At 38.9% G+C, this 20730-nt stretch overlaps 1 protein-coding gene across 3 annotated transcripts in view; it reads left to right on the top strand.

Annotated features, from left to right (window-relative positions):
- Positions 1-20730, top strand: part of NOL4 (nucleolar protein 4) — a 187597-nt gene that overhangs the window by 27645 nt on the left and 139222 nt on the right. For all 3 annotated transcript variants that reach the window (XM_058022986.1, XM_058022978.1, XM_058022995.1), the window contains exons 2-4: positions 7569-7718; positions 18112-18223; positions 18738-18850. In XM_058022986.1, the coding sequence (XP_057878969.1) occupies positions 7569-7718; positions 18112-18223; positions 18738-18850 (375 nt within the window). The remainder of the gene's footprint in view (positions 1-7568; positions 7719-18111; positions 18224-18737; positions 18851-20730) is intronic.

Raw genomic sequence — 20730 nt, 5'->3', positions numbered from 1 at the left:
AAATTTTCTTTCTCTGTCAAAGAAAAAAAAAAAAAGAAAAAAGAAAAAAAGCCAGCTGATATCAGACTGCATATAATGATGGAAGCATCATCTGTTGTTTTAACAGGCCAAGTAGGCAGGAATTTGCTAGAGAGGGAGGCCTGTAGAAGGACTAATGTGGCAAATAATATCTGTTTTAGAATAAGTGTTTGTTCAGCTTCTTTCTGATCTCCTGAGCCACACCAGGGCCACGTGTGTCCCTAAGCTAGATAGTTACATATTTTTCTCATCAGTTTGTGTAATGTTCATCACAATATGTGTGTGTGAAAAATCCTATCTTGTTGCCTTATTAAGGAAGGTATGTCAGCATTTATATTGGCATTTTAGTTTGGAAAACATGCATGTCTTTGGAACAAGGCTCCTGACCATGCTTGCTGGGCTTTATTTCACAGTGTAATATTTTTTCAGTACATAAACAGATTCCTTTCAATGAAAGCAAACTGGCATTTGATAGACATGCACCTACTGGGTTGTGACCAGAATTGTGCCCATTGCAGAGGTCCAGGTTAGAGATATCCTGAAATGCTTACGGTGTAGCATGCTCCTTGTTATCACGTGCTTTGCTCACAGATGTGCTGCTCCTATCGTGACCTGCTTGCTGATAGAGATCCAGCTCGTGGTGTTTGGTTAGCCTGCAGCTAACCAAACTTCACAAACAGTGAAGTGTGACCCAGCTTCTGACCTGCTTTTGTTCAGAAGGATTGTGTAAATGTTTAAACATCAAAGGAAAAAATAATCAGGTGCTGAGGGAAAAAGGTATTCAGATCTCAGTTAAGAAGCAGTTCTTAACTGTGAAGAGTGAACTGCAATCAGAGTTCTGGCTGTCCTGTGTTCCTCACAGGGTTTCCTGCCATTCCTTCAAGGCTCTGAGTGCAGGCATCTTTTTGAAGTTATCTCTTGTTTCCCATGTCCATGCTTGTTTTTGGTAGGACACTCAAAAGTCAGTACATGCGCTCCATGTTTTAGTTCCAATCTCACTGATGATATATCTGCCTTTCACAGAATGGGTCAGGTTGGGAGGGACCTGACCAGACCAATGCCATACTGTGGCCATCTGGTTCAACCTCTGTGCTCAAGCAGGGTCATCCTAAAGCACATGGCACAGGATTTTATCCAGACAGTTCTTGAGTATCTCCAGTGAGGGAGACTCCACACCCTCTCTGGGCAATCTGTCCCATTGCATGGTTACTGCACAGGAGTTGAGTGCTTCCTCATGTTCAGGTGGAACTTCCTGTGCATCAGTTTCTGCCTCTTGCTATCCATATACACTTCTGAAGAGAGATGAGAAAGAAAAGTTTTTGCCCTTCGCTATGGAAAGAGCATGACATATTTATTGCAGTGACCACTGGCCAGGTTATTATCCTATTCATCCCAAAGGAACCTCTGAAAATACCCTTGACAATATTTTGGGTATTGTGAAATAATCTCTGGACCTATTTTACCATGCTGCAAGGAAAGACAGGTGACAGACCTTCCTTTCACAATTTGGCAAGTTGAGTTTCACAGCCCATTCCCTCTACTTGACAGAGCTTAATTTAATGGAGCTAGTGATCCACACCAGATGATGGCCTCACCTGAAACAACAGTAGGATAGCCCTTTTGGGTGGGATATTTTAGACTTATATGGCACTCAGCATTCACCCCTCACTGTTTATGGACAGAGATTTGGCTTTGGTGCTTTCCCATCATCTGGAACAGTTCAAGAGATAAAGGAGAAAGGGACTTCTGCTCAGTATTGATTTTGTGTATTTGTTGTTTTGTACTCACCTATCAAGCCAAGTAAGAGGACTTTTTGTCACCTCCAGCTTTCATAATGCACCAAAACTCTGTTGTTTAGTTTTAGTCTCTCATCTCAAAGGGTAAATTAATTTGCCATTTTGCTTCACTTTATTCTCTTTGTTTTCATGATCTATATCTACAATTAGTTTGACTCATTGCTGCCATGTCCTAGCTTATTTTTTTGTTCTTGTAGTGTATGTTTTTTTCTAAAGGGAGAACTTGTCAGCTGAAAATTGTTTTGGTGTATCTGTTTTAATATAACTCTGATTTTTCCTGTCTCCATCTGCTGGCAAAAAATGAGATTTGCTGTTCAAACATGATATAATGACAAACAGAAACTGTAAATTTCAAATAATAAATATCCTTTTGCTATTGTCTATCCATTTGGAAATGGATAGAAATGATCAGTTTATTTATTTTAGGCTACTTAATAATAGCTACCAAATACTAGTAACTTTTTATCTTTTGTGAATTTTCACTGTGCTGACAGGAATGAGTCAGATATTCAAATGGATGTACTCATAACCTGGGAGTTCAAATACATGGGCTGATTAAAATAATTTGTTCATTTCTATGGGAGTAAGAGGCATTATGAAATGCTCATCCCTATTTTAAATATCAATATATTTTACAGTTATTTTACTGAACAAGCAGATAAAAGAAATAATGTAAAATGAGATTTTCAATTTGTTAATTTGTTTTGAATTATTTCTGCAGACAGATATGTAGGGTTCATGTTATACATCAACTACCATTGCTTCCTCCTAACACTTTCCATACAAAATTTTCGTATCTTGAACCCTGAGGGAGTAAAACATCAACATACAATCATATCAAGAGCTCATTAGGCATGAACTAACAACGTGTAGGGCTATGAGCAAAACTTTCTGTTTATTCAGAGTATGGTGTTTCAGTCAGCAAAAGACTTTTTTTCTCATCCAGGGGAAATTCAAAATGTGCTACGAGTCAGCAGAGGTGTGGGGGCATAAATGAGTTTTAACTCTGTTGCTGTCTGAACTGATTATATGAGAAAAATGTTGCGCATCATATTTCTGCATTCAAAGCAGTCTTAGATTTATACGAGATTCATATTATGTAATGAAATATTTAGGTGCATTGTTATTTGCATCTACTCCTAATGTTTTTTAGGTGCTTCTAGCTTTGATGCTTTTACAACAGAGGTTTTTATAGACCTGAACATTTTCTATAAAACTACCAACCAAGACTTTCCTTTTATTTTCTATTTCTGTCTATCATGCCTTTATAGGAATATTTTTCAAACACTGTCAAGATGCTGATAGTTATATTCATTCACAAAGCAAGAGGATGTTTTATGAGACCTATTTCCTCCTAGAAATTTCAACAGGAGATGGGGCAGTAAGGAATTACAAGCACTCTTGTTTCAGTGGCATTAATTTTAAAGGCTTGTATTAAATTATTTTCTCCTCTGCAAAGTAGCTATAAAAATGACAACCTTTCATTTAATAGATATTTTTGCTGCCTTAAGAGTTTTATCTATTTGCTTTACTAGCAGACTTTCTTCCTTTCTTTACTCTAGATTCAAGTCCTGTAGATTCAATCTCAATAAAAGAGACTGCCTGTCTCCCCAGCCATCCTGGTTCATAGAGATCCTTAGCACTTTCTGGGAGGTGCACAACTCTCTGTAAAATTCACTTCTGTTCAGAAACTTATTCTTTGTCTAGATATCAAAAAAAACCCCAAACCCTGAGGAAACAACTTTAATCTCAGAGTACAAATGGAATTTGTAGTGCTTAAAATGAAAGGAAACATTTCTTTATTTGTATCCTAAGAACACAGGAAAATCTCTGGATATACATAAAAACAAGAGTAAACAGGAAAAACTGTAATGCAAAGAGTAAAATCTCACTGATAGAGATTAAAATCATTCCAGTAGCTATAAGGATGAATGTAGTTTGTCAGTGTGTGTCACACTGCTGGCCAGAGAGGCATCTGAGAAAACTGGTTTAGGACAGGGCATGGCACACCTCAGTGATGGCTGAAAGGAGAGGGATGAAATGGCCTGAAAGATTGGAGAGTCTAAGTTCAATGCTTGAAGTAAAGCATTCAGCGAGGCTTCCATTCCTAAGTAATTTTTGAAAGTGAGGCTTGGACCCTTTCCGTGCTGAATAAAAGTCCTAAAAATACCTCAGTGATTTATAAATATCCTCCTTGCTATTCCAGAGTTGTTACTGCCCAACTCACTTTGAAAGTGGCATTTAAGCTTCCTAGAATTATCAAGAAGAAACTCAATTAATATCTAGTCTACGCAAGACAGGATTTACTCATAGTATCCCTGACAGATTTTTGCCTAACCTGGTCTCAAAATCCTCCTATGATATACATCTCACAGCCTCCCCAGGCAAACTGTTACTGAGCTTGACTATCCCCATCAATAGTAAGTTTTTCCAAATGTCTGATGTAAATCTCCTGTTCTGTGGTTTAAGCCTATTACTTGTCCTGTCCCTTGTGGACATTTCATAGCCTTTCAGTCATGGGAATAAGCATTATGATGCATTCTCTCATTCAGGTTTTTTTTTAGCCTGAGTTGAAGCTAAAAACCTGTCCCCTTAGGCACTGTGAAAATTTTTACCCAACGTCAGCTTATAAAGCAGAGCTGCTTTGTTAATGTCTTTATAAAATAGCAATTTCATGATAAAAGTGTAGTATAATGGCAAATGGCAGGAAAGCCTGATACAACTGTGTCCACTTCAGAGACTTCATGGTTTAAATGGAGATTTGAGGTTTTATGAATTTCCCAGCTTTTTACCTATTGGAATGTCAGCATGGAATTCCATCATCAAAAGTGATGACACATCAAAAGTGTCAGTAAGTAACTACCCTACCCTATTCAAATCACTCATCTGGTATATTGCTTCTGCAGCTGAGGCTTATGGCACTGCCCAGTGCTGTGTGTTGCTGGATGAGCTGAGCAGTTCACTCACAGCACCTTGGCACCTCCTACAGCACTGCAGGTGTTCTGAATCAAGATCTACCTCATTGTCTCAGACAGCACCAAGCAGGATGAAGCCAACTCAGTCATGTCCAGGCTCCCCTAGATAAAGTTGCAGATGTAGATATTTAATTACACCCCCTGAAGCAGTTTCTACTCTGTTTAAGCCATTTCTTTGCTCCCCTTTTTGACTGAAAATGTTTGGAAAGTTTGTATTCATTTTCTAGTACTTCAATTAGGAGTCGTGACAATTTGTGCAGACTTTACTTCTGTGTATTTTTAGAAGTACTATCAGTGCTTATTGATTTAGTCAGCTACATGGAGAAATACCCCTCCAAGAGCACCCCCAGCTCATACCTGCCAACCTTTGGGTGTCCATGCCTGGGGAGGGACGTAGGAGGACCATTACAGAGAGAACTGCACACTATGGCCACCAAAAGCAGCAAACTGAGCTTCATTTCTGAGCTTCTTCTTTAAATGTATTCATAATGTTTGCATGTGTCAGCTCTACTGAGGTGGCATCTCAGGTTTTAAATTAATATTGTTGTAATGCATTTCTTTTTAATTAAAAAAGAGAGCTCCCTCGTAGGAAATTTCATAAAATAAAGCTAATTAGTAATAAACAGATTAAATCTTTGTCAGTTAATCAACACTATAAAGTTCTGAGTATTTGGAGAGCAGTGTGAGATAACACTGTCGTCATAATAAGAGTGTTTGAAATCATCAGGGATCCCACTGTGCTGTTTGGGTGGTGAGAAAATAATGATTGAAGATGGGCCCCCCTACAGTGCTCACATGTGAATTCCCCTAAAGATTAAAGCTGCACAGATCTGAATTTGATGAATTTGATATCTCTAAAGCAAGTTTTTTTAAAGAGTAGGCAATGGTGGTGGATAGTGCCAAGCAAATTCTTAATGATGCTTAAACCAAAACCTGTCCCAACTCCACAAAGTTTTTGAGCTAGTGGTCAGCAGCTGATAGTGGGCTGGGAGCTTCGCAGCTTTCTCAGAACAACTGTTCCCAGCAGATCTGAGGCTTTAACCTGTGGTGGAGATTGCCCTGCAAATTTCTCATGTTCCACCCTCAATCCTCAACAGTCATTTCCATCAGAACTGTGACAGTTCTCTCATCGCACATGTGCCAAGGTTCTGCCCAGTTCCATCTGTCTCCTGGGGATAAAGAACACAATGGAAGAGACCATGTAGCTTTGGGCAGGGACCTCTCTGAAGAAAGCTGGGCATACTAGAGCAGGACAGGGCACAGCCTGTCTGGCTGGTAGAGTAACAACACCTCCTAACCCACTGTCACTTGGGATAATGCACATTTAGAAGGTTACACTCTAAAGGCATTGACATTTTCTCCATTGCTACTAGGAACATGTTGGAGCTCCTCTCTATCACCCTGGCAGGTTCTTTGGAGCCGTTGGGATTATTTGGGTTCTTCCTTTGAAATATATGAAAAATTTAGGTGGGCTGGAATTAAAATAAGGGGAGTGAGAAAAATGAATCACGTTTGTCCACATACAGCAAACTTAGTGGAGTGGGTTAGCAAGAAGTTATGATCTGGGGAACAGCAAGTGGGAGTCATACAGAGTTATTATCTTTTAATTTCTCATCTTTGTCTATATTTGGTCACTGCATCCATAATTGCATGTATTTTACCATAGAAGTGCCCATGTAAATCAGTTTTGTTGTGGCATGAATTAAATGAGCAGTAATGGTATTATAAAATACATTCAGTTTGGAACACTGTTATTGCTTAAAATACACAGTGAATGTTAGATTATACTGCTGCCTCCAAAGATCTAAATTTGAATACAGAGTTGGAGTACAAGTGAATTGGCCCTTCTTATTTTATTTTTCATATACTGGTGTTGTATTACAAACTGCAGCCTGCTTGATAGATCTCTATTCTGGAAAAATGAGTTCCTGCTCCTTCATTAGAACTGAATCCATAGGCAGCTGTAAAACAAACAAAACATCCACCAAAATGTGGATGGTTCTGTTAAAAGGGCGGGAGCTGAACTGCACTGGTTAATTTCAGAGACGTTGGGGACTGTTCCTTTTCAGAAGTGTTTAGCTACCCTGACACTATCACTTTTGAAAATCAGATGCTAGGTGTTCTCACTTTTCCACTTCTTCCAACTGGACATCTGTGTGCAAAAGTAGAAACTATTTAAAACACCCCTTTCTTTTCCTCATATTGTAGTATGTCTTCATGTAGTATGTCTTCATATAGTATGTCTTTGCAATTTTTGCAAGGGCAAATTGTTTATTACAACTTCCTTCATATTCATAATTACAATCAGTTCTTTGAATTAAAACCTTTTATTAAACATCTTTATGAAATACTCAGCACAGATTTACTGGGGAGTGAGAGAATAACAGAGCTGTTGCATCCTTGCTAACAACCACATAATGCATTTTTGTGCCATGTGTTTGAGACAGCTTCTGCCTTTGAATCATGTTTCTGCATTTGGAGAAAGAAGCACAGATAGTTTTTGTGTTGTTTTTTAAAATGCTGGAGTGGAAGATCACTTCCTATCAAGAAGCCAAATTCCCTGGTTTGGCAAAATGGGCTGCTTGCAGGGGTGATCCTTCTCATCACACAGCTTCCTACAATACTGCGTCTGTTATTTGCATGGTGGGTGATCTTTAGACATTAATGGGTCTTTAACTCCCTTCTAAAAAAGGACAATAATGTGTCTCATGATTATCATAATTTGTCTATTCATCTTGTCTCCCTTACTTTTTCTGTTCTTTTTTTTTTCCCTTTTCAGGATGGAGTAGGTGTAGATGAGAAGCTGTCTTTACGGCGGGTGGCCGTCGTAGAAGATTTCTTTGACATTATCTATTCCATGCATGTTGAAACTGGGCCCAATGGAGAACAAATCAGAAAACATGCTGGACAAAAGAGAACCTATAAAGCAGTAAGTACAAAAAACAGCTTAAAGTGAACATGAGTCTCTAAAAATGTGAGTTATTTGGGTTTGGTCGCATGGCATGAGATTTGTGGGGTTTTTTTCCCAACTAGATTAGGACTGACACCCTCACTCAAACTGATTTCAGAGATCTTTCATTAGTGCATGAAAACATATTGTTTAGAAATCACATTTGCTTTGTAATAAGGGCCAAATGCACTGACTTCACTAGACATTCTCTCATTGGTACAAGAAGAGAATTTTCTATTTCTATAATGGTTTCTAATAGCTCTGTATTAATTAACTGCTATTAAATGGATGAAGTGTTAAAGCAGACTTAGAAGGTATTGTCACAACTTGGCTAAATGGATTCCTGTGTTTCAGCATATAAATGAAGGTGCCTTATAGGTTATTGCCATAGACTAAGTGATACTTAATGATTTAATGGCATGAAAACTTGTACATGTCCTAAATTCAGAGGACTGGAAAACTACTAGGTATAATAATGAAAGTGTTGAGGGGGCACTTCCCATTCCTGCATAAACTGGCTGAGTAGAGAGAAAATACTATTTTAAAAATTTTAATTGCCTCATAGTCCTAAAATAGCTATAAATGGCTTTTGTGATTAGTGACACAAATATAAGACTTTGCTGTCCTATGGAGAAATGAAACACTTCTACACTTTCCCAAGGTGCTTAAAATGCATGGTCCTGCCTGGGTTTGGGTGACTAACTTTCCATGTGCAGAGCTGTGATAGTGCCAGGCACACTCAGAGGCTGTTCCTGAGCCACCTGCCCAGCTGTTTCCAGTTGCTGAAGCACCAGGGGCTCTCCCAGGGTGGCAGGGCAGCGGTGCCCAGCCAGGTCCCATCACATCCCCCTGACCAGACTGCAGGGCATCCAAAGCACCTCTCCCCCTGATCCCAGTGGGATGAGGCTGCAGGGAGCTGTGGACAGGGCCCTGAGGTGACCTATCACCCTGGACACAGGTCTTCATCTTAAAAACAGCCCGGGGTTATGTGAGCTGTCACCAGAATATGGGGAAGCTCCAGGTTTCTGATTCAATTTTGGCTGTAAGAAACAGCTGTTTTTCCATTACTGTTTCTTGCACCCTTATAGCAATCTTTTCTCTATATCTGTGAATCCCTTCACAGATATTTTATTTATAGGCTATTTCAGATGGTTTGTTGAGGGATAAGCTCTTGGCAAAATTTCTTATAATTTGTTCCCAGCGGTATTGACCTTAAGATAGACATATGAAGACATCTTTCATCTGGGTGTGCTTTTGTAGGGCTTGGAATGTTATTTCAGGGTGATCTAACATAAACTCTCTAAATTAATTTTCACCTGGCACCTCAGCCATTTTGATACTTCATCTTCTCTTTCAGAAAGCATTAGAAAAGTGATATTTTCCATTGACCTTTCTCTTTCTATTTTGTTTTACCTCAGTAGGCTGTTCAAAGGTATAGGTCAAAAACGTCTTAGACTAATATACAGCTATAAGGAATGCTGCCAACTGTAAATAGAATACTTCAAGTCATCATCCCACAAATGTGTGCCAAGTATAATATTTACTACTGTAAGGATCCCATGATTGCAGGTCAGATAAGAAATTTGTTTATTGTGACTAGTGTATCTTTGGTGAGACTAGTGTATCTTTGGTGAGAAGAACTATTTGTGCAGATGCAGTAGCCTACACAGTAGTTTCATCTATTGTCAACTTCTATTGCAATTGAGACATGAGCTTGTTGCATCTTTAAGGGTTCCAAAATATAAATTTTTGTCAGTCTGCAATATTTGTGCATTCATTTAATTGTATATTAATTTATCAAGGACATTGAGTTGCCTTTTCCAGTGACAAGACTCACATATATAATTTTGAAAGGCTTCCATAGATTAAAAAAATGGAAAAAACACTCCAGAAGAAACAAATTTCAATTCTTGCTCTCTGTTCTGACATAAGTATTAGGTTAAGTAAACAGGCATCAAACCCCCAGACCTTCTGGGGAAAGGCATGCTCCTTTACTGGACCTGTCCATGAAAATGCCTTTAGTAAATTGAGAGATATAGTGTCAGTCTGTTCCAGGAAGCCATGCAGTATCTACCTCCTCTGTGGCACTGTAAGGAGGAATAAGGTAATATCTCAGGTAACTGTCTCCCAAAACATTTTACTTTAAAAGCTTTATAAATCAAACTGAAGTACTTTGGCGGGGTTTAATTTCATTAAGTGAATCTGGAACAAGATTAATTTAGTCTTGTTTCTTTATTCACGTGTCAGAAGTGAATCATCCCTGAGATCTCTGCATGTATTTGTCATGCATAAGTATTCACCAAATGGTTTGAGTGAAGAACTTTTATAGGAGATGTGCTTCACAAACTCTGTGCTACAATTGCTATTTGTAATTCATCCCTGGCATGATCTAGTCACATTGCTTCCATTCTCTCACCAGATAACCTAAAAAAACCTTTTAACAGAGAAATTATGGGAAGAAAACACTACAAGTTTGGTAAAATTTCCTGAACTTCTGAAGTTCATAAATACTGTCATGGATTTTCAGTACCTAAGTATTTCTGAAAAATTAATGCCACAGCCCTTGAGAATTGGAACATATTGATTTTAAGTAATTAATTTGCTTATATGTGTGTGAGTCTCATTTTCAATAGAAAACTTGCTCCACACAAAGTTCTGAATACACTTCAGAATGATTGTAAGGGTAATGAAATTGTCAAAGGTGACTTAATTAACTACTGTCTGCATTTACATGGAGTTACAAATTTGGTATAGCTAGAGTCTTTTTAATTTTTGATAGAGTCATCCTGGGTGCTGGTGTGCTAAAACACATCAGAATGTCTCTCTAAAAATGTGTTCAGAACACTTGACAAACTCATTTAGGGAATCTGCACTGCCTTGTTTATGTTAACTGCATGATATTTTTACAACTGATTGATTTGTGTGGAACTTCCTACACTGGCACTGTGCCGAAAGATAAATAGGATGTGGTTCTTGAGACCTCTTAAAGAGCAGAGTACTGGAAAGAGCCTTTCCATTTTAATTGGGGCAGCAATGTACCAAGCTCAAACTTTAGGATTTTTGGCACAAACCCTCTAGATAAATTAGGAAAGCCTCTGTCCTTCAATATTTAAGTTTAGAATAAGGTCCCATTCTCTTCTCCTCTGCACACTAAAAGACCAGAAGGGAACTGTATCAACTCTGTGTGCATGATGTGGGAGAGTAACCTTGAAAATATGCAAAACAGGAGGAGTGTCCTACTTAACTGGCAGGTTTTGTGTTCATTTTGGGTACCTGACTCATATACAAGGTAAGATTGATGTGCTGTGTTCCTTGCCAGCATAACTTTAAGTAGATCTATACCAGCAAATAACCCAGATGTGGCTTATACATGTAAAATGAAACCAAGAACTTTAAATCATATCCAAAGTACGCCAGAGTGAAGGAACAATTAATGTGGTGCTTTTAATCTCAGCTACTTTCCCAGCTCCCAGGGAAGTTTACAGACAGGGAAAACATTGAGGATCTTGATCTGGGAGATGATTCCCTGACAAAGGCAGGATATATGACACAAGGCCTGGCCAAGTCGCTTGCTCAGCAGGGGCACAGGTGACTCGGAAGATGCGGAAGGTGAAAAGAGCATGTTCCTCAGGGCAAGGGGAAGCAGTGGTGCCCAAAGAGGTCCATGATTGTCCTGCATCCCCTGGGTGCTCTGCTAGGCCTCACAGGAGGTGGGGTGAGATGCTGATGCCAGCAGTGTTGTCAGGAGAAAGCATCGGGATCTCGCGGGGGTATCTCCGCTAGCAGGTGCTGCCACAGCTCAGTGTCTAAGAGGAGCTCTTTGCTTTGGGGTAGTGCTTTTCACTCTGTGTTCTCAGGAAGTTATTTTAGTACAGACATCCCACTCTGAAAGGAGAACTGTGGCATCAAACTGGGGATGGGGACGCATGGGAGAGAAGTGTTCAGGAAAAGAATCCATCTGGTGTATTTGGGAAAGGCCTGCAACAAGTGCATAGCAGGCTTTCTGTGCCTTTGTAGAACCACATTTCTTGATTTAAACTATTCATCTGTGTCTACAACTTAAATACAAGTGTTGAGGGTATATCAGAGGTGGGAGTAACTGGGAAAAGTTGTGGCTACAGTAACAGCATAATGCAACAGGCTCAAGCTGTCAGGACAACTCTGTGATTCAGTGCAAACCAGGGGAAAAAATAGCCTTATTACACTTTGCAAGAAGTGCAAATGGTCTGTGATGAGGCTGGCAAGCTAAAACATCTGTGTTACTTCTCATGCCCAGCTATTGGTACTGTCAGGCCAGACAAAGTGATTAAGCCTTATATTTCAGAATAGATTTGACTTTTCTTACTTTGTTTTGATATCCTTAAAAAAAGTATTAGATTTTCATTAATTTAAACAATTGAGAAGGTGCCTTACCTTTCTTTGTTATATCTGGACATATTTTCCCACAACTAAGTGCATCATCTGAGAGCTGTGTATAAGTCTCATAGCTACCTTAAGCACCTTTAATTCTATGTAGATATTCTACTTGAATTTTTTAACTATGAAGGATGATCTAATATCTCTCTGTTGAGTCTGTGAGTCTCTGTGCAAAATCTTGAAACATTACAGCAGTGAACTTGAATTGTGAGTGAGGGTTGTCATGTCTGAGCCGGTGAAATGGGTTGGTTAATAAGACTCTTAACCCATAAATGAAAAAAGAGCCACTGGGCTGATGAGCTGGAAGAAGCAGGCTTGTAAAACACAGGGAGATACTAATGTGTCAAGGGAAAGCAGTCTGAGACAAGGCTTTCATCAGATAGGTAGTACATAAATATATAACATCTGAGGCATTAACAGGAGCCTTTAAGATGTGGGGTAATATCTGGGGTGTTTTGCCTCACCCAGCTGTTTCAGTGATAAATGTTTCTTGATTTTGGATCAAGATTTTGAGTAGCTTCCCATCTCTCCTGTCAGCCTAAGAAAAGCCTTGCTGAGACTGAGAAACAGGGGGTTCTTTTTCCCTCCCAAAACAAGAATGTGCTTGTGAGTCCCCTGTGAGCATCACACTGAGTGTGTTTTCCTCAGGGAATAATTTTTTGACAGGTTGCTCTGTGAGATAACATCATGTTGTTCCTAATAAAACAGGGCTAAAGTAGGGTCTTGGTTCTTTGCTGGTTTCTGTACAGGACAGACTTGTCCTTGGGGAAGTGGAAGAACTTGAGCTTTGTGCAGGGCCCTAGCATGCCTAAATTCTTGCATCCACACTGTTCTTTTGTGCATGGCAAAACAGCCAAGCCCCATGCACTTTTACTCTATGAGCTTGTTCCTGATTCTTTCCAGGGGGTGAGTGTTCAGTGTCCTGGCAATTGTCCCACTAGCAGGTGTTTCCCATTGCTTCCCTCACAGAAAGCAGTTTTTGCTAGATGAGGAGAGAAGGGAAGGGAGCTGTGAAGTGCAAGTTTAGCACATGAGGGAACAGCATTTCCCACAGTGTAGCGGGGTAGCGAGCTCTTGCTAAAACTCCCAGCAGTGCTAGATCTGATTTCCTGTGTCAGCCCTCCATTCTGACCTCTTGCTGAGGAAAGGAGAGGGCTTCCCTTGGCTGCCTGGCCCTCCTGTCATCAAGAAACCAATTTCTGGCACCTGGTTTGATGGCTGTGGGCCCAGGACAGACTACCATCTTCACTCTATCCCTATCTTTCTCTCTTTCCCTCCTCCTGGAGTCTTCTTTTGATCATCTTTCCCCCCTTTACCCTCCTTAATTAAAAAAAATACAAACGCACATGCAAAATCTCTATTCTGACACATTGTATCTTCCAGACTACACATACACCCTCCATGTTAATTCTTTAGAGGTTAATAAGTTCACTTGCAAAATTTCACTCCCTCTCCTCACACTTGTCTTTCCTACTCTGCCATATGTGTCCTAAAATCTGCCTTTCAGTTTGGGACTTGTTAACTTTCCAAGCAAAAATTTAGCTCTGAAAGCTACATCATCACAACATCCTGCACTTAAATCATCTGAGTATGGGAGAGCAAAAAGGAAACTTTGCTTGTTTTCCCTGCCTGTAGTGATGCAGTAGGAATGAAATAGGCTTCTCACAGACAATTAAGACATTAATTGCTTAGCTCCAATGTAAATCAGATTACATGCTCAGGTAGTGGATTACTTGCCTCTGCTAGTTGTGCTCTTCATGGGATCCAGTAAACAAGCCTAGACTGGCCTTCACTGCTGCATGGTGCTTTGGATGCACTCATATATGTCAAAATATACCAAAAAGTTTTTGTTAATGGTGAAGTAAGATCATGAAAGCTTTGACTCTGGAACCACTGAAGTCAACTCATTTTCCTCTCAATTCAGAGTTAAAGCCTAATATATGTAGATGTACATGGACTGTGTTCTTGCTTCTTATCTTTTAATTTCTGAGGCTAAAACAAACCCTGTGTAATTTTTGTGGTTTTTGCTTAATGCTCTGGAAGTTCTGTTTCTTCTTCATATATCTTTACAATGTAAAAAGGCATATAGCTATAATAGCTATAGCTAGTATGCAATACCTAAACACAAACCTGCTAGAATTTGCTGGTTTTCTGATTTCTCCATGATACAGAACACATCCAGTAATGAGATAACACATTCTACAAGCAGCAGAAGATGTACTTATGTGCAATAAAAACACAAGTAAGAGTAAGGAATCCCATAAGGATATTTCTAGAGCTTATATATTTGAGAAATGTATAGTTATAATATTTTTTTAAAATCAATCCAAGTAATTTTATCAATATGGTAAATCAGCACTCATTGGTCTTTGATGGGAATTGGCATGTGCATTAGAAGTTTCTTGTAAGCCATGCCAAAAATATGACAGTCTGATTTGTCAGAGTATGAATGTAAATAAGGCAGTATCTCCCACTTCTTTTTTCTGGCTTTAGTTTTTCTTAAAATGTAGAAGCATGTTCATCTTTGAATCTTTTTTTTTTTTTTGGCATGGATTTACAATAAACCCATATTCTTTTTTTATAACACATCACTGAAAAAGATGGTCTGGCTATATGTTTTATTAGCTAATAGCCTTCAGAAGAGGGCTAGGAGCTGGGCCATAGAAGGCAGTGAGAGGATACAGCATCAGCAAGGGCTGAGTCATTACTTCCTTCTTTTGGATAGAGTAAAGGACAGAAACCAATTTTCCTGATGAAATCAGACCACTCAGGTATTTTTGTGTAATTACTTAGAAGGTGTCATAGGCCTCCAGGTTGTTCTCTGAAACACTCACATGCAAGCCAGCTCCATGAATTACATCAGTCCAGTCTTGTGCACAATCTGGTAAACTCTACTGAGACCTGAAATATGGGATTTTATATTCAGCCTTGTGCTAATTTGGTTGAGTATTTCTTGGCTACAGCTGGTTCAGAGCTCGGCCAGAGCAAGCAAGTGGCTATCTGTATCTTATAATGTAGGGATGAAAGGCAAACAAGGGTCTGCACTGCTGGGGGTGTGAAATTGTGCAGCTGGGAGGAGACAATTAATCAGCTTCCTGGCAGTGAAAGTTGGGGATAGCTTTCTTTTCTATATATTCAGGCAACAAGAATAAGGAATGTTGCAGGCTATGCTCCTTATGTATCTCTTTTAATGTGATTCCTGTTGTGTTGTGCCAATTTATACAGACTGAAGTCTAGGAATGTCAGTGATTGATTCAAATTATAAAATAAACAGGGGAGGAAGTAAGTGAAATCTGGAGTTATTTTGGGAAGGGCATCCTTAAAACTGTGTTGCAGTGGGAGGTTGGAGACACGAGCATCTGCTCTATGGACAAATTTAGTTATAAAACCCAGTTCCCTTATAGTCAGTGGAGCAGACCTACCAAATCTGGGCCTTAGCTCACTTTCTCTCCATGGAGGAATTTCATCTTGTTTGAGCAGAACTGGAATTTTGACAGAGATGCTTGATTAGAATAAATGGAGCATTCCTATCAAATACAGGGGACTAATGAGTCCATTGGTAAGCTCCATTAATTTCAATACAGTGCTAAGCATGTTAAATGTTGTAAGAGAGAGGTTGCTATGTACGTGCGCTTTCCAATTTGTTCATTACTGAATTCTAGCTGGCTTTATGTTCTTTTTTTAGTTCCCGTAAAGCATGAGTATAACCAGTGTTTTCATGTTTAGAAAGGTAAATAAGCATCTGCTCTGTGGGTATAAAAAACAGGAAAAAATAATCTAAAAATATATTTTTAGTAGGACCTCCTATTCAAAAGTGGCTTCATTTAGTGCCTTAATTTTCAGAAAAGGTGTTTCAGGCCTAGAAAAAATCTTTGCCAGTTTTTATCACAGAACAATATTTGCTTATATACTAATTCTCTTCTCCCTTACCAAAGAGATTTTCATTATATAAGAAAACAACAACAATAAACAGCCTAAAAACCAATGTTATAGACATGATGGTATATTTTGCATTCCCATTTTATAATGCATAATTTCTATGTATTGACATGACACACATCACATCAACAAATACTAATTTAAACTCCACCTATTTTCAAAAATACTGTGACTGATAAATTTGATCCATGGAGTTTTAGGAAATGTAAAATTCAACATCGGTTAAGTAGGAGACAAGCCAAGTGGAAAAGTGTAAGAAAGTTAAAACTGACCATCGTTCCTCCTCTTAGCTCCTTTTCAAGGGGCAGATGTGATTAGGACAATATGTAATCCCATTTAATTCTAGTTAAATCGTGATCTTGTCCTTTCTGTAGCCACACTTTCATACACACCATCTCCATTCTTCTTCACTTCCTAGTGTGACTTGCATCTCAGCACAGTGCTTGATAGGAAATCAAATCCTGCTGTAGGTTTTACAGTAGGGCAGTACAAACAGATTAACAACTCACTCTCCTAATCTCTCTTGCTGGGCCTTGGTCTTCCATTAAGGATTATCTCCATAACAACATAGTCACCATAGCTGGGAAAAAAGAGGCTAGAGATTCATTACAACACTTGCACTGTTCAGTGTACATACATCAACATGTCTAAGGAACCACAGAAAAGCCATGCATTTGCCTTTTATTAGCTTGAAAACACCCAAGTTTGGATGTTTTCATCAAACTCCACCTAACTCATAAAGCTGCTCCAGTGCACTGGAGTGGAACAGTCTCTGCTGATGTCTGGTTTGAACGTCCCAAGACACCTCTGTTGTTGTCCCTAGATATACACTAGGAAGAGTTTTTCTCTACAGATTTTTAACTCCATTTCAGGCAGCAGTGGACTAAAATGAGATCTTTCTTGGCCTCATAACCTACATGAAAGGAATCTATCTCCCTCAGCCTTTCCTTCAAGGTTTCATTTAGGTTCCAGCTGCTATGATGGCCTGGCTCAGAGCCATCTCCTGCCTCTTAGCAGCCTTCTTGAAGTGTGGAGAAGAATGTGAACTTTGAGGGGAAACCTGGGCACATTATTCCAGCTGCTTTGTTACCAGCACTGAGTAGAGAGGGATAATAATTTTTCTTGATCTGTTGGCTCTACAGTTAAAGTAGCCAGTATGAGATGTAGTTTGTCTGGGATCAGAGAGTATGCTGTTAGCTCATTTTCAGTTTGGCACCAGCCTCCGGGTCCTTTTCAGCAAGCAAAATGTCTGTAAAGACAGATGCATCTTTGGGGTGAGGGGAATGCAATCTTTAAAACCAGTAACAACTTCTTCCTCCTCTCCTTCTCAAAAGAGAAAAAAATCCCTCTGGTACCTGTTTGTGAGTATGTGGTTAGAAACAATGATTTTGTTGAAACCAAGAAACAACTCAAATCTGTTGTTTCAAAATATTGCCAGGTAAAGCAGAGTCTCTAAAATCAACTGGTTCACAAATTCTTTAACTAGTAGTAAAAATAACATAGGTACTCCAAAGTACAAAACCACAAGCTTTAGAAAAAAATTTTCACAAAACATTCAAGTACAAAGTTAAAATAGTAAGGCAACCTTCTTTACTGCTAATCAATCAAGTCCTATATCTGTCCATGTATTGTTGCAGCAAAAGAAATAGATCACATAAGACAAGTGCTGTCTTTTTTTGGCATTGGCTGTTAAAAAAAGGTCTTTCTTCAACTTTTTTTGTTATATATTAATCTTTTTGTTGAAAGGAATTTGAACTGAACTGTAAACAGAAAACAACCCCCCCTTTTGATATAAGTGGGATTTTGTTCAGTACCAACTGTTAGTAGCCATTAGATACTAAGTAGGCAGATTGGAGAGATGCTTCTTGAAATCCTACATAGTACGCAGAACATGCTTTCATTGTGCTTCCTGGCATTAAAAGATAATGTGCCTTATTTGGAAATATGATGATGAGGTCTGTTAAATCATGCTCAATCAGCTTACATAATAACACCTATATTTTGTTATTAATTTCAGATTTCGGAGACCTATGCCTTCCTACCGAGAGAAGCGGTGACACGATTTCTAATGAGCTGCTCAGAGTGCCAGAAAAGAATGCATTTAAACCCAGATGGAGCGGATCATAAAGGTAGTTTTAGTGTCAAATAGTGGGATGTAAAGTAATTTCATTTCTAATACCCATTTATAGGTTCCTAGCTTAAGTGAGGGTTCATATAAATTTGGTAGACTTGTAACAGTTCACTAAGTCAGATCATCTCATTTACTTAAGCTGGAAGGTAGTGAATCTTCTGCTTTCACTTAAGGATGGAGTGTAATGCCATCTGCACCCTCAATAGAAAGATGGTTTTATCTGGAGGAAATAATTTATTTTGCTATGGAAATGTTTGTATGGGAGCTTAAACATAAGGAATAGATAGAGTATATGGGCTGTAGTCATTTAAGGTAGAAGAGCTTATCAGTTTTTAGGGTTTGATCTTGGTTTTCCTTTTTTTTTTGGGAGAATTCCATTTGTACAGCCCACAAGCAATTGCAAATGCAAAAGTTAGAGCTAGATAATATAACAGTCTGACTTTAACTGCAGAATAGGCTGACATAGCCTCCACAATTAACATATATTGCACAATAATATTTTTTTTTTCCAGATAATGGAAAACCTCCAACTTTGGTGACCAGTATGATTGATTACAACATGCCCATTACTATGGCTTATATGAAACACATGAAGCTGCAGCTACTAAATTCACAGCAAGATGAGGTAAAACCTGAAATCTTTTAAGGCTGGTTTTCTGTTCTGCTGTGTTGTTTTGTACTTGTCTTTCAGGTGGCTAGGAAACTGAAGGGAAGATGATTGTTGATCCTATCTTTATAATTTTGTTGCTAAAACAGTCAATGTGAAGCCAAGGCAGGGTTGTTTTCAAGCAATCAGACTGAGAGAAAATATGACTTATGGCCCTTCTGTGACTGGGGGTAGTGAGTGTACTTTGAATTGCCTGAAGGTGCTCTTTCACTGGACCAGTGGAAAGGGTGATGTGGGCAGCATGTTCACTCAAGACCTACTTCTGTGCCCAGCAGTGACTTCCGCTGTCTACTTTTAGAAATCAATACCATCAGCAGCTGAAATGACTGCCATGGTGTTCTCAAGGCTAGCAAACATGATGCAACACATGGCACTGACAGTGATGAAAGTCCTGGCAACATCAGTTGAAAATTTTAAGGCAAAAAACTTAATAATAAGAGTAGGAGTTGCTTTTGAAATTTTGAATAAAAAGGCAGAAAAAAAGAAGGAGGAGAAGTAGATTGAGAATCAAGCTTCTTCATGAAGAATTGGGATTGGATTGGATTGTATTTATTTCTTCTCAAAGGTTATTTCCTTTCTCTGATTTATTCAGAGTTTTCCCAGATCTTAAGAAGTGCTCCATCAATTCACAGGCCCATACCAAATTATTTGTGGTAACCTCACTTTGCTAGAAGTTTGTTCATTTGCCATTTAAACTGCCAAATAGAAGCCAGCAAAAAAACCCAGTTCTGCATTCTATGTCTTCCTGTTCAGCTACAAGATATTTTTTAATAAAGAAAGCCTTCAAAAACAACCTTGACTGTTGGATTGTGTCAAGACCCTGACTGACTTCTGACTTGTGCAGTCAGCCAGATTTGTTTTCCCAATAAGTAGGTATGGGCTATTGCTGGAGATTTCATTAATCCAACACTCCCTGGAATGGGGATTTCACCACTTTTCTAGAAATATCAGGATCCTTGTTTCAGTTCGACCCTTGTTTTTAATTGCAGAGGGTGTAGGGAGAGATCCCAAACACAAATTTCTTAATGCATAATACAGCCTGGTCATCTTTTCCTTCTATTGAGTCTCCTGATGATTTGAGGGGTTTTGAAGTAGAGTTTCAACTAGCAGGAGAGAAGAGGTTTTATTCTGCAGTAGCCTTAGGAATTAAAGGACTCCTTGATTTCTACACCTTTTCCCTTTGTGAATTACTACTTCCACAACAGGGTCAAGGACTGGATGACGACCCCATGCCACAGATCTTCTGTAGCCTGAATATTTTGGTGTAGTCTTTCTGGTCTGATGACTGAAATTTTTGTTGAACCAGTTTTTCATCTAGACAAGCCAGTGGCAATGTTTAGGAGGCAGCAGGACTTAACTTTGCTGGGTATTTCCCTGCCCAGCTTGGTTTTGTAGCTCTGTTGTTACTGTATATGAAATGCCCGCAGCAGTGGATTTATGAAAGTAATTTCCTATATGTTTTATTAATAATAATTTTTTTAGGGTAGAGTGGGCACAAGGAAAGTTTTGGATTTATGAAAGTAATTTTTGTATGTTTTAGTAATAATAACTTTTCAGAACAGAGTGGGCACAAGGAAAGTTCTCAAAATAATCCTTATGTCTTTTCTCAAATAATGGTTTTGCCAAGGTTTTCTTTTTTCCCCGGGCTGTACATTTGTTGACCCTGAGAACAAAATGACAGGGAAAATGTAGTACAAAGGAGCAAGACATCTGGTTCAAACTATTTCATGCACTTAAAAAACAGGCTTGGGTTTGTAGGAAAGATTTAATCAATCATATAGGTATTCTTGTGTGGAATTGAGACAGGAGTAAACTTGGATCCCACTGCTAGCTAGCAT

The sequence above is a fragment of the Melospiza georgiana genome, chromosome 1, assembly GCF_028018845.1.
Source record: "Melospiza georgiana isolate bMelGeo1 chromosome 1, bMelGeo1.pri, whole genome shotgun sequence".
Taxonomy (NCBI): domain Eukaryota; kingdom Metazoa; phylum Chordata; class Aves; order Passeriformes; family Passerellidae; genus Melospiza; species Melospiza georgiana.
This window is presented reverse-complemented; position numbering and strand designations above follow the sequence as displayed.